The 13658-nt window shown below is 49.7% G+C and overlaps 1 protein-coding gene across 2 annotated transcripts in view; it reads right to left on the reverse strand.

The window, feature by feature from the left end:
* The window catches only part of SYN3 (synapsin III), a 422306-nt gene that overhangs the window by 182047 nt on the left and 226601 nt on the right, over positions 1–13658 (reverse strand). Inside the window, exon 7 of one of the 2 annotated variants that reach the window (XM_079141613.1) lies at positions 417–705. The exons of the other annotated variant lie outside the window; for it this stretch is intronic. Coding sequence (XP_078997739.1) covers positions 673–705 — 33 coding nt within the window. The 3' untranslated portion in view covers positions 417–672. Of the gene's footprint in view, positions 1–416; positions 706–13658 lie in introns of those variants that run through there. 2 annotated transcript variants of the gene reach the window in all.

Here is a 13658-nt window from a genome sequence, read left to right on the forward strand (position 1 = left end):
GGTGGGGTGGGGAAACAGGGACCTCAGGCAGCGAGGTGGTGCTTGTGAAGGACTCAGAAAGCTAGAGTGAGGACTGTCAGCAGCCTGGCCCCGGGGTTTCCCCACAGCAAGGGCTTGGGGGGTGTCTTAGCATTGGGTTCCCCTTCTGCAGATACCCAAGGGTGCACCCTTCCTGAGGAAGGAACGGGCCAGGAGTTTGTAAAAGAAATGGAGTGAACTGCAGCATGGCTACGCAGAGGCCTGGTACTGGAACCTTCTCACCCCGTCCACGTGATCTCCCTTCAGGCTGCAGCATGTCCTGATTCTCAACATGATGGCTTTGCTGCCTTTAATTCTGAGGAAACAACAGACAGAAAATGTCTCTCTCTTTGTTGCAACACATCTGGAAATGGACCAACAAGATAAAAGGCTATGGTATAAATAGTGCCACCCTGGAAGTCAATTCAGGAGACCTGAGTTCTATTTCAGCTTTGGCATATTCAGCTGCGTGACCTGGGATGGTTCACTGCCCTGAGGGCATCAAGATCCCCGGGGTCAGGGAAACCTGGCGTCTGTAATCAGGAACGGAAGAGCTGGTGGGCAGCGCCAGGTGGGTGGAAGCCCTTGTATGACAGGCGCGAGTTGGGGACATGCCCTGGCTCTCCACTTCTTGGCTGGATGGTTTAAGACAAGTTATGTCCGTCTCTTTGAACCCAGTTTCCTCATCTGCAAAGACAGGAAATTGGCACCCGTCTCCGAGGGCTGTTGACAGGGTGCATAGGAAAGGGTGTGGAGAGCCCGGTCAGATGGGGATTCTGTCATTATTCTGAACACTTTGGAGCAAGGAATGCAAATTGCATAGAATATTGTTCCACAGCTATTACACTGTAACAGCTACAATAACAACCGCAGCTGTCACTTGCTGAGCTTCCTATGTGCCAGACGCTACTTTGTATGAACTCATTTTATCCTTTTTTTAAAAGCATAACATTGGTAAAGATTTTCTCCCATTCTGTAGGCTCTCTCTTCACATTATTGATTGTTTCCTTTGCTGAGAAGAAGCTTTTTAGTTTGAATCCATCCCATTTATTGATTCCTGATTTTATTTCTTGTGCTTTAGGAGTCTTGTTGAGGAAGTCAGGTCCTAAGCCAACATGATCAAGATTTGAGTCTACTTTTTCTCATCTTGGGCACAGGGACTCTGCTCTAATTCCTAGGTCCTTGATCCTCTTTGAGTTTTGTGCAAGGTGAGAGATAGGGGGTATAATTTCATTTTGTACATATGAAGAACTCAAAAAACTTAACACCAAAAGAAAAAAAAAAAAAAACAAAAACCAAATAACCCAATCAATAAATGGGTTAAGAAACTGAGCAGACACTTCACAGAAGATACACAATCAATCAACAAATACATGAAAAAATGTTCAACATCTCTAGCAATTAGAGAAATGCAAATCAAAACTATTGTAAGATTTCATCTCATGGCAATCAGAATGGCGATTATCAAGAATACAAGCAACAATAAATATTGGTGAGCATGTGGGGAAAAAGGTTCACTCATACATTGCTGGTGGGACTGTAAATTGGTGCAACCACTATGGAAAGCAGTGTGGAGATTCCTCAGAAAACTGGGAATGGACCTACCATTTGACCCAGTTATTCCACTCCTCAGTTTATACCCTAAGGACTTAAAATCAGGCTACTACAGTGACACAGCCACATCAATGTTTATAGGAGCTCAATTCACAATAGCTAAACTATGGAACCAGCCTAGGTGCCCTTCAACAGATGAATGGATAAAGAAAATGTGGTATACATACATGATGGAATATTACTCAGCCTTCAAGGAGAATGAAATGATGGCATTTGTCAGTAAATGGATGGAATTGGAGAATATCATGCTAAGTGAAAGGACCAAAAACCAAAGGCCAAATGTTTTCTCTGACATGTGGATGCTGATCCACAGTGGCAGGGAGAGCCAGGAAAAAATGGAGGAACTTTGGATTGGGCAGAGGGGAAGGGGTGTGGGGGTGGGAAGGATGGTGGAAGGAGATGGACATTATTACCCTGTGTTCATGTATGACTGCACAAACGGTGTGTGTCTCTGTCAGAGAAATGAGAATTTGCGCTCCATTTGTGTATAATGAAGATTTGAAATGCATTCTGCTGTCATGTGTAACTAATTAGAACAATTTTTTAAAAAGAATAACATTTTTCGGTGCAGTGTTCACGTCCTAAGAGTGCTCCTTGATACAATTTTACATTTGCAGACATCACGTGACTCATTTCATCTTCACGATTGCCCTACATAGTTAATCCCCATTTTATAGATGTGGAAACGGAGGCAGAGCTGGGGCTCAAATCTAAACAGTCTGTGTGCTTTTAGCCATGCAGCACTGCTTTGGGGCCCTGGCAGGCCAGGAGAGTGTCTGGAGTGACCTGGAGTCTTAAGGGGTTCCCTTGAAACCAAATGGAAGTTTCTAGAAACTTGTATTTACTGTCCCAGGTGAAGAAAGTCCAGGATCTTGCCCAGAACTGAGGGCGAGAAAGGGAGAACAGCTGACCAGGAAAGGGAACAGAACAGGGCATGGAAGCATACTCTGACGGGGGGGACTTGAGGGACCGGGCAGTCACGGCTGATGCCAGGGAGGGTTTTCAGTGCCTGCAAGAGTCGGGGTGGAGGACCCCGTTGTTAATCAACCTCCCTGAGGTGAGGATCAAGCACAGAAAGGGGAGTTCTCCCTCTGGGTAGCCGCTCACCCCTCAGCATGGGGTCCCTCCCTCTCCATGCTCACCGCCCCTCCTATTGTCCCCTCCTAAAGAGGCAAAGGCTCTGCTGCCAGGGCAAGCTCGGGAGAGCCGCAGCCGATCCACGCAGGGCTCCGAGTGCGGGAGGAACTGGTGACCTGCTTTCAGGTCACAGAGAATGGATCAGAAGTGTAGCCGAAGGCAGCGTGGTGGCCTGACACGACCTGGGCCAGACAGCAGGCGGCTGCGGGCCTACCTTCAGCTCGGCTCTGGACTGACATAATCTCCCACTAAGACCCCGAACAGGAAGCAGCCATGTCACATCCCTGGGCCTGGTATCCCCACTGTGGAATGAGAGACTGTGTCCTCCACTAGAAAACCCAGTGTCGTTTCTACCTTGAGGTTGAGACCCTGTGAGACTCTGGGCTCTGCAGCTCCTGCAGGTTCAGGTTCTTGTGCTGGGTAAGTCCTGGGGGTGCAGCGGGGAAGGTGTCTGTCCTCATCCTCACTTCTGCCTCTTTGCCCTCCCAAGCTGCCTCTCTCAAAAGCTCTAGGAGGGTTCCGAGCTCATAACTGAGGCTATAAACATCATGTCTGTATCGGGAGGCAGGAAGTCGCCCCCCTTTGTCCTCCCAGGATCCCCCACCCCACCTGCTCTTCAGTTTCCTGCTTCCTGAGGGTCTTGGAGCTGGTGGGGGGATATTGCCATTTGCTGGCCTGGATCGTCATTCTCTGCTTTGAGAGCCACATCAGGAGCACCAGTGTGGACTGTGTGGGCCAGAGAGCAGGCAGAAAGGCCCAGAACAGAGGGGAAGGCAGGGTGGGGGTCAGTGGGAACAGGCCAGTCCTGAGAAGCTAAAATTAGTGCTGGGGACTGGAATGTTGGGGTCTCTTAGGGGCAACAGCTGTGAAAAGAAAGCACAAGACCAGAAAGAAAATACAGCCGCCCACCCCACCCGCCCACCGCAACCTCCCTGCCCGGGCATTAGCTGGGGTCTCCCGGCCTTGGCCTCCGCCCCCTCCAGATCCCGGCCAAGTGCAAGGCTGGTCAGGGAGCATTTCCTTCGCATGCCGTCATGTTCCTCTCTGGTAACCGCAGAACAATGTGGCCTGGGATTCCTGATAGGACAGAGTTTAATTGGAAACAGGAAAGAGGAGGACAAGTTTGGGTCTGGGGTGGTGACCATAATAAGAAAATGACAGGCGGGTCCAGGCGAGAGGGTGACAGCAGAGAGGGTCACATGGCTAGGAGGGTGTGCACACACTGGAAGTCGTCCTGGGAGAGCCGGCCACGTGAGAGAGCTTGGGCCTGGCTCTGGGAAAGCCCTGGGAAAGGCTGGGAGAGGGGCGCGGCTGGGAGATGCAGAGATGCAAAGAGAGGGTGCTGAAAAGAGGTCCCACACTCCTGGGTGGGAGACGGTCAGGCAGGACTGAGGAGACCAACTGAGCCAGCCACGGAGTGACCCTCCACACCTGGGCTCAGGATTCTGGTCCTATAGCCCTGGGGGCTCCACGGACTAAGCTTCCTCTTCCAGTTCCTTGCTCAGATGGGGGACCTCAGCTTTCAAGGGTAGTTGAGGTAGAGAAGTTGGTTGTACTTTGTGGTGCGGAGGCTGGGGGAGGTATTCAGAGCAAGACATTAGCCCACCATGGAGAGGAAGCCTGGCCATGGAGCCTTTGGAAGAGCCACTGAGGGAGGGGTGGGGTGGAACGGGATCCCTGTTAAGCACCTGTAGGGCTTGTCTTGCCCCTAGCTCTGTGCCTGCAGCTTCTCACTCGGCTTCTCACCATGGTCTAGAATGAAAGCAGTTAGAATGGAGGAAGAACCTGGAAGGTTTTCTTCACCAAGAAGTCCCCAGCACTGAGGACCATGCCTGGCATGTCGTAGGCCTTCCACAACAGCCCGTTGAATAAAAGTCATACTTGCGAAAGCTCTGGCAGTTCTATCGTGGTCCTTTGTTACGGACGAGGAGCCTTGTGCTCAGAGAAGGGGACCCATCTTCTCAGATTCTTCTGAGATTTGAACTTCCGTGGCTCAGAAGGCCATGCCCATTGCATGCCACGGCCAACCCCGTCCTGGGAAATGCTGTTTCCTAACGTCACCTGGTTTTGTGCAGGTTTCTGTCTGTCTCCACGATGCTTTTCCACTTTCGTTCTGCACTGAAAACCAAGCACCTTAATGCTTCCCCACCTGGTGCCCAGGCTGGCTCCCAAGTGGGCTCTCATCCATCTTTTTCCAAAAAGAAATCATTCCTTTGTGTCCTTCTTTCAGAGCTTTACTCTGACAATGGGTGACCACAGACAGATCCCAGCTCTCCATGCACTGACTGGGATGCACCGTCAGATTATGGAATTTAAGACGCCAGTAGCCAAATGCATGTGTCTTGCATGCCATTCCTCTAGATGGAAAGTCATAGCAGACTGTTTCCTTTGCCTGTCCTCCATTTTCCTTCTTCCTTTTCTCCTTGTGATCATTTTTCTCTCTGTCCTTCCCTCCCAAGTAAAAAGTCTGTGCCTTCAGAAATAGAAAGAACCCTATTCTTAAGTCATCACATTGATTTAATCCTTACTGTGTGTCAGGAATGTCACTTACTTTATTTGTGTACCTTGAACTCCTGATTTTCCAGGACTCCTTTACTTCTACCTGTAAGTATGCTCGAGTTTTGCTTCTATAAATAAGGTCAAGTATTCTTTTCATTCTCCGAATGACTTCTTTTCTTGTTTTACCTCCGCATTTCCTGAAGGACTTTTCTATAGCTTCTCTTCCCCTGCTATCCAGTTCCTACCCCCACTACTTTCCTGGAATTTCTGTCTCCTTCAAAGGATTGCTAGTGAGTTACACACACACTTATCTGTATTCTCTGCCTTCCTTCATTTGGAATCTTGTTTTTATTGAATTTTTGTTTGACTGGAGTACATCTTTAAGAAATTTTCTCAGAAAGGGTGGCAATGACATACTTTGAGTCCTGGCATTTTGGAGCCTCTTTAATATGAATGGCATCATGGCTGAGTGAGGGAATCCTGGATCACTGACATTTCTGTTATAAGTCTGAGAACACTGTTCCACTGTCTTTGAACTTCCAGTGTTGCAGATGAGTAATCTGGTGCCAATCTTCTCCTCTTGCTTTTGTAAGTAGGCTGAAAACGCTCTTTCTCTAAAGAAAGATTTTCTCTTTACAGTAGCACTCAGAATTATCACCAGAGTTTGTCTTTGTATTTATGTTATCGCTAATTTTTTTAGGATTTGGGAAACTCCTTTGATCAGATGATTCAGGTCTTTCCTTAGTTCAGGGACATTTTCTTCTGTCTTTAAAGTATCACTTCTCTTCCAAATACTCCTTTTTCTCCTTCCAGAGCTCCTATGATTTGTCTGTAGCTCTCTTCTGCCTGTTCTTTTGGTCTCTTTATCTTTCTGCTTACAATTTCCTTTCTTTGCATTTCTGCTAAGTGTTGTGAGATAACTCATCTCCCACTTCCTTCTGGGCAAATTTAATGTTCTTTATCCTTACTCTTGGCCTCCCTGAATGATTTGACATTCTTTTTTCTTGCCTTGTCTCATTTCTAAGCTTCAGGAACAACATGCTTCATCTACATTTTCAGCAACTTTCTTTGCCTTCAATGGGCCCTTTTCCTTTTGCTACCTCCAAAACAAGGACATTTCCCCAGTTTATGCCCAACTATCTTCTTCCACTAGCCTTCCTTCCTTAGAGAACTCACCTACTGTCTCAGGCTCAATTACCACCTGTTGACTGATGATGTCACCTTTATCCTGAGTGCATATCTATACAATTGGCTTCCTCCTGACAATGTAGTATATTCCAAACACATGTGCAAAACCACTCTACCACAAACATCTTTCTACTACAGACTTGATTCTGTTCCTTCTTAATCTTTTCCCAAACACAAAGGTGTTTGTTTTTGTTTGTGTTTGTGTTTGTTTTGTTTGTGTTTGTTTCCCAAACACAAAGGAGAACAATATAACACATCATAACATAATTGGATAAAAATGCAGTCATGAACTTCAGGGTCCAAGGCTGCCATGACATCCTACTGTACTGCCCGCCATTCACTCCTCCACTCTTGAAGGGGATGATTTAGCAATGGATTTTCCCCTTCTCACACTTCTCAGGTCATCCTCCTCTAGATCCTCAGGGATGATGACTTGATATTCACTGAAAGCACCAGAAGCAATCAGAATTGCCAGAGCCCTCACTGCTTGTCTCCCCTTCCAGGAGAGCCCCACAAGCTCCACCTTCCTGTCACTGTGAACCTGGCACTATCACCGCGGAGCCCTTCACTTACACTCTAGAGACTAGTCTATGCTGCTGACTCTAGGGCATTAACTCCCTAGCTCCTCCTCTCTGTCCTTTGCCACCTGTGCTTTTACTCTTAGGTCATATCCATCCCACTCGAACCTGATATTGTGATGTCCCCCTTAAAAATATACTTTTTTTGGTTCTATAGTCTCCAACAATTATTATTCATTTTTTTCCATTCTACTTTACAGGGGAAAAGTCTGTACTTCTGGGCTCTGCTCCCTCTTTTCTATCCTCTCTTGAACTTGCCCCCACCCCCACTGGTCACCATAATCAGGGCCTCCACGCTGTGATTCCTAAGGGCCAGATTGCAACTCTCATTTTTCTTAACCAAGCAGCTGCGTTTGACATTGTTGATCATCCACCTGGAAACACTTCCCTCTTCTGGCTCCTGGGACACCTCTGTCACTCTCGATTCTCACCAGTGCCTGATCCTGACCACCTTTGCAGATTGTTCCTCATCTCCCTGACCTCTAAATGCTGGCGCATCCCAGACTTGGCCCTTCCCGACCTACACTCCTCCCAGTGTGATCTCATTCAGTCTTGTGATTTTAAACACCATCTTTGTGCTTTTGTGCTGATGGTTCCCAAATTCATACAGCTCCAACTGCCCTTCAGCACCTCCACCTGGAGGCCGAGAAGGCTTCACTCGTTCAATCTGTCATCAGCCAACCCCTGATCTCCAGCCTCTCCAACCACCTGAACCCCATCTCAGTTAATGGCCTCCCCTTTTATTTGAGTAGTCCCAAAGTCTTGGGGTCACCCTCAACTTTTCTCTTCTCTCATATCCAATCAGTCAGCAAATTCTGTCAGTCGCACCTTCAGAACAACTCAGAACTGACCCCTTGTACCAGGTCAAGGGCTAACCCTGGGTCCACATCGCCATCATGTCTTTCCTGAATCATTGAGACTGCCCCCACCTGTTACCAGTCTCTTCTGCTCATGTCCCTCTTCTGCTGGAAGCCTTCTCAACGTCTTCCATCTCACTCTGAATAAAAGATGAGCTCCTTCCTCTGGGAGACGTAGGAGGAGACCTCCCCATGACATCTCCTCTCAGTCCCTCTACAGCATTTGCTGCCCCTTGACAGAGCCAAGGATGCTACCCCCTTGCACTTGATGTTCCCTTGGTCTAGAAACTCTTCTCCCAGTTACTCAGTGGCTCTTATCTTTGCCTTCATTCATGCTTCTGCCTCATCAGAGAGAACTTCCACACCCAACTGTACACCATAGCAACCACCGTGCTCCTGGCCCTCTGCGTTCCCCCAGTAGCAGGTGGGTAGCCCTGAATCATGGCCCTCAATTGTTTGCATTTTGGTTTTCTCTTCTTAAAGTAGCTATAATTAGAAGACACGCCTTACAAGCAGGCTATGAGGATGAAATGAGGTAATATATGTTCCACACATGGTAGTGTGTGACGTATACAAAGTGCTCATTAAACAGTAGTTATGATGATCATTTTGTGGAACCAGCTGGGCCCTTGAAATTGTCCACCAAGTACTTGAAATTTTGAAAATGGACCAGTGGAGAGGAAAAGTTTACCCACAATGTCAGTGGCAGAGGAGACACCAGAAGCAGCCCCCTAACTCTAGGCCGGGCCCTTTGTACTCTCTGCACAACTTCCTGTAGAGTGGACCCCACGTGGTCTGGTAGAAGCAGCACTAGGTGGGGAATGGACTCCCACCAGGTCTGCCACCGACCGCCATCGACTTTAGGCCTTTCCCCTGACCTTTCTGAGTCTTCTTTAGAATAGAGACAATGTCATTAACCTGCTTCCGTCACAGGGAAGGATCACGTGACATAATGACGCCCAAGAATCCCGACGCTCATACTCAGGGTAGGTGATTGACCTTTACGAAGGCCCCGCAGAATGATGAACAGTGTGTTTTGTTCGTTTTCAAGTTTGAGGACCGCACGGAAAGATGCTCGCCCCACGTGGAGACGACCCATGAGCCTGTGTTCTCGTTCATTCCCACGGCAAATGGTCTTTCATCACTGTGTTAGGGTTTTACCAGCCGAGGAAGAAACCTGGGAACCCAGTCCTATTGCAATTCCATGATCAACTTAGCAAGGGGGTCCCTCGTGGGGAGCTGTTGTTTGGGGGCAGGTTTACAGCAGCCTTGGAGAGCAGAGCTGTTCAACTTGGGGGTGGCAACTGGCCATGTGAGACTGGAATAGGGTGCTGGTGAACAGAGCGAGCCCACAGAGGATGGGGAAGCCCTTCCAGGGCACCTGGAAAAGTCTTTGAGGCTGAAAACCAAGGTGAAGACAGAATGCTACCTAGAAAACAGATCTTCTCTGCTAAAAAAAAAAAAAAAAAAACCCAAAAACCTCTCATTCTTTTTGTCCCCAGAGACGGCTCTGGGCCACTGGGGAGATCAAAGCAGAACCAGAAGGTCAAGAAATGTTGCACATGTTGGTGTTATTTTATTCTCCATTTGCAGGAGGAGAGGGCAGATGCGAGGGGGACAAAGATAGTTCTAGAAAGTGTTCAACAAAATGAAACTGCTAGTCATGGCTTTGGAAGGAGTCCTAAGGCTTCTGGAAGGGCAGGGGCTGCCATCTGGGGTAGCTTTCCTGTCCTCCTAGAACAGGGGTCAGAAAAACTTTCCTCTGAAGTTCTGTGGGATACACTGACAAATATCCACTAAAGATATCCATATCCTAGTCCCAAGAACCTGTAAACATCTTTTCCTTTTTAATTTGGAAAAGAGGCCTCTGCAGATATGTTTAAGTCAGAAATTTTGAGATGGGGAGATTGCCATGAATTATTGGGTTGGTCCCCAAAGCAATTGTATTTATTCTTAGGAGAAGGAATCTGGGTGGGATTTCAGACAGAAGAGACTACAGCAGGTAACCGGGAAGCCAGAGATTGGGGTGATGTGATCACAAGGCCAGGAAGGCAAATAACCACCAGAAACGGAAGATGCAAGAACAAGATTCTCCCAAAGGGGCATGGCCCTGCCAACATCTGGATTTCAGCCCCATGAAATTGCTTCTGAACTTCTGGCCACCATGACTGTGAGTGAGCAAATTTACGTGAAGTTGCTATTCTGCAGCAGTTGTTATAGCAGCCACAGGAAACTAATACTAGCCCAGTGGGTACTTGAGGCTGTACGGTCTCCGTGACAACTACTCAATTCTGCTGGCTCGGTGCGGCCAGAATGGAGTGCAAACTAGGCACGGTTGTGTGCCAGGACAGCTGGCAGTGTGTGCCCTGCCAGGAACAAAGACCCTAGGCGACCAGATCTGTCGGTTTCTCAAGGAGAGCTGCAATTTCAGGGTTTTACAAGGAATTGCCCAGATTTAATTGTCAGTGGTGACTTCAAATTCTGGTCAATAACAGGCAGACTGAATGAAACACCGGAGTCTCCAGGTGCAACCCGGGTCTCCTGTGTGCCTGGGCCTGGGTGTGCCGTCTGTTCTTGAGTGAGGGAGCAGGCTCTTGATCTAAGGCCTGCAGTGAAACCGAGGAGAGGTCACAGTGGGGCAGGGTGCGGGGTTGCTTCTGCCTAAGAGGAAGAGGAAGGAAGGTGGGGAAGGGCGGTGGGAAGAGCCGATGTCCTCGGTGAGTCTTGCAAGGTGAGCTGGAATCAGAAGTGGGCAAGGGTTGGATGGAAGGGCTGGGGGAGGACCAGCAGGGGCCGGGCAAAGGCCCATGTCTGGGGAGCAATGAGATGCTCCAGGGTGCGGGTCCTGAGGGCGGGAAAGAAGGACCAGGTGGCCATGGGCCTGGAGGGAGGGGAAGGGAGCTGGTCGTCACGGCCATGAATGGGTCTCGGATCTATCTTGAGGACAAGGGAAACGTGGAGACCATTCACTTCTTATAGACCGCATTGCGGCTCTCCAGAAAGGTAAGTTCAAGACCCATCTCTCCAGGCCTGGGAATGTGAACCGATCTGGAAACAGGGTGTTGCAGAGGTCATCAAGTTTAAACGAGGGTTTACCAGATTAGGCTGCGACTTCATTTAATGATTGGTGTCCTTGTAAGAAGAGGAAATTTGGACACGTTCAGAAAATGCCTTGTGGCCAATGAGGTAAGGAGGAGGATCAAGGAAGAAGTGACCCAAACGAGGAGACAGTGACCCCATCAAGGAAGCAGTGACCCCCAATTAAGGAGGCAGATGCTCCAAGGAGCACCGAGTTCTTTTTGTAAACTACCCAGAGCTGAAAGAGGTAAGGAAGGGTCCTCCCCTGAAACCTTCAGGGACGTGTGGCCCTAATGACACTTTGGTCTCAAACATCTGGACTCCAGAACCCTGAGAGAACACATGGCTGCTGTTTGAAGCCCCCTCGTTTGCGGTGCTTTGTTGAGGCAGCCCCGAGAAAGGAGCACAGCCATCCCCTGAACAACCCTGATGCTGACCTGTGAGGTGTGAACCTGTCACCTTTTGAGCCAGGTGACACTGTCCACATGCACTCAGCCCGCGGAGGCAGAGACAGTTACCATCAGGTTCTCAGATCAGGAAACTGCGGCCGGAGAGGTGATGTAGCTTGCCTGGAGCCACCCAGCTGGCACCGGGAGGGCTGGGCTGTGACTGTGATGGCAGGACTCTGGCTCCAGTCCCTGCTCTGGGCCACCGTGAGCCAGGCTTCCTGGGCCAGAGCAGACACCCTTCCTGAGCCACACAGCCTTGAGCAGTTGGTAACTGCCCCCTTCTGCACTACCCTCAGTGGCTTCCCCTGGCACCCCACAATGATCAGATGGGACAGAGGACATGGAAAGCACATAGGAAACTTGGAGTGAAATGCAAAAGGCAGAGAATTCCGAGTGGAATCACACGTGCTTGCCTGGCTGGGCGTGCTAAGTTGTCCTGACAGGTGGGAAAGCCACCTCTATCCCCGGAGCACACACAGGGATGCTCGTAAGGCTGGAAGCAACCCACGTGACCTGAGATGCCACCACCCAAACCTGATGCCGACCGCATGGCATGATCATCGGATGTCATGGTGACACTTCTTACACCTTGTCCCAGCTCATCAGCACCTCGTCCCCACTGCCTGCCCTGGAGAACCACGCCTGCCCTGAATCACCAGTCCTTTGTCCTACAGAGGAACAGCTGGGGACCGGAGCACGCAGCTGGAGATTCCGTCCAGGGTGTCCTTGGTGCTCTGGCTGTGCATGTTGGTATTCTCGGCTCCCCTTCCACCCAAGGCAGCTGGCGACCATGTCTAGTGGGGAGAATCCCAGAAATGGGAAGCCGGCATTGGAGCATTTAGATGTCATTTCGCAGCCCGGGGACAGCCCACCCTCCTCTTCCCCACCATCACGCAGAGACCTGTTGAGTGAGACAAGCCTGCTCAGCAACGCTGTCCCCGTGCATTGGGGAAGATTTGACCCCAGCAAGTCTGAAAGAGCCCCAGATGCCAGTGGCTAGTGGGGAATCACCCAGGCCTGCGTGATGCGGCAGCTGCGCTTTCCCTGCAGGATATGCTACCTCCTCAGGAGGCAGGAGCTATAGCTGGGGTATTGAATGTCCCCAGAGGACAAGCCTACCCCGGAGGACAAGCCTATGTCACCGGGCCGCATCCATTCATCATTCACACCCATGCATCCCCACTCCCCGAGTCTGTCCAACTCCTGAGTCACGTTCGGTGCTGCGTGCTGGGATATAAAGAACGAGAGTCTGTACCCCGAAGGGACTCAGACTAGTAGGAGACCCGGGGAAGCAGACCTGCCAGCGTCCAGCGTCACCTGAGGCCCGCAGGTGAGCTGGTGTCCGTGACTCCCAGGCTTCTCCTTGAATAGTGACTCTTCAGGCTTGCTTAGTACTTTCTTTGAATTAGCTTGTTTTTTCCCTGTCACCTAAATGTCAGTTGGAGTTACTGTAAGCAAGAATATCCTTGAATTTGTAGGTTCGACTTGCTCGTTAAATTGGTTTCTGCTGCATAGTGTACTAAACAGTTAACCGGTAAATAAAGAGTGTGCAAGGTCGCCACCAAAACCATCGCAGGCTGCACTCATGCTGTCAGGTGGCACCAAATCATTGCCCAGGTGGTATCTAGGGCACCATGGACCAGAGGCCACACCAAGAGGAATCCCATCAAGTCTAGCTGGTCAAGACACACCAGTGTGATAAGTGGCATCTTGAAGGCAGGGCGGGTGGGGCAGGAAGCAGACCAGTCTGTGCCTCCCCGAGGGTCCCCTGCTTACCCCCTCTGATGGGAGACGAGACCACTGACATCTTCAGTTTTCTAGACCAGAGGCTACAGGCAAAGGGGACCCGGGATGGAAGATCACATTTTTCAACCTTCTGTTTCCATCAGGACCTGGTGATGGAAGGATGGACGACGTTCGCCTAGGCCGGAGGAGGGTCATCCTGGGGCCTTGCGTTTAACCACAGCCCCACCCAAGAATGCGCACCCAAAAGCAAGTGAAAGAGGATGACATCACCTTAAAGGCAATCAGGAGCAGGCTCTAATTACTTCTTAAAAGAAAGCAATACTCAAACTCGAGGGCTTCCACCACGGTGACAAGAATGTGTGTGTACACGGGACACGCCAGTGCCTGAGGGCGCTGCTTTTGTTTCATGAATGTATTCTGTAAATATTTGCTGAGCACCTATTATGTGCCGGGCTTGGGGTAGATGCCGAGTTTACAGTGATGGCCCAGGATAG

Source organism: Sciurus vulgaris (assembly GCF_902686455.1).
Source record: "Sciurus vulgaris genome assembly, chromosome: 5".
In the NCBI taxonomy this organism is placed as follows: Eukaryota; Metazoa; Chordata; class Mammalia; order Rodentia; family Sciuridae; genus Sciurus; species Sciurus vulgaris.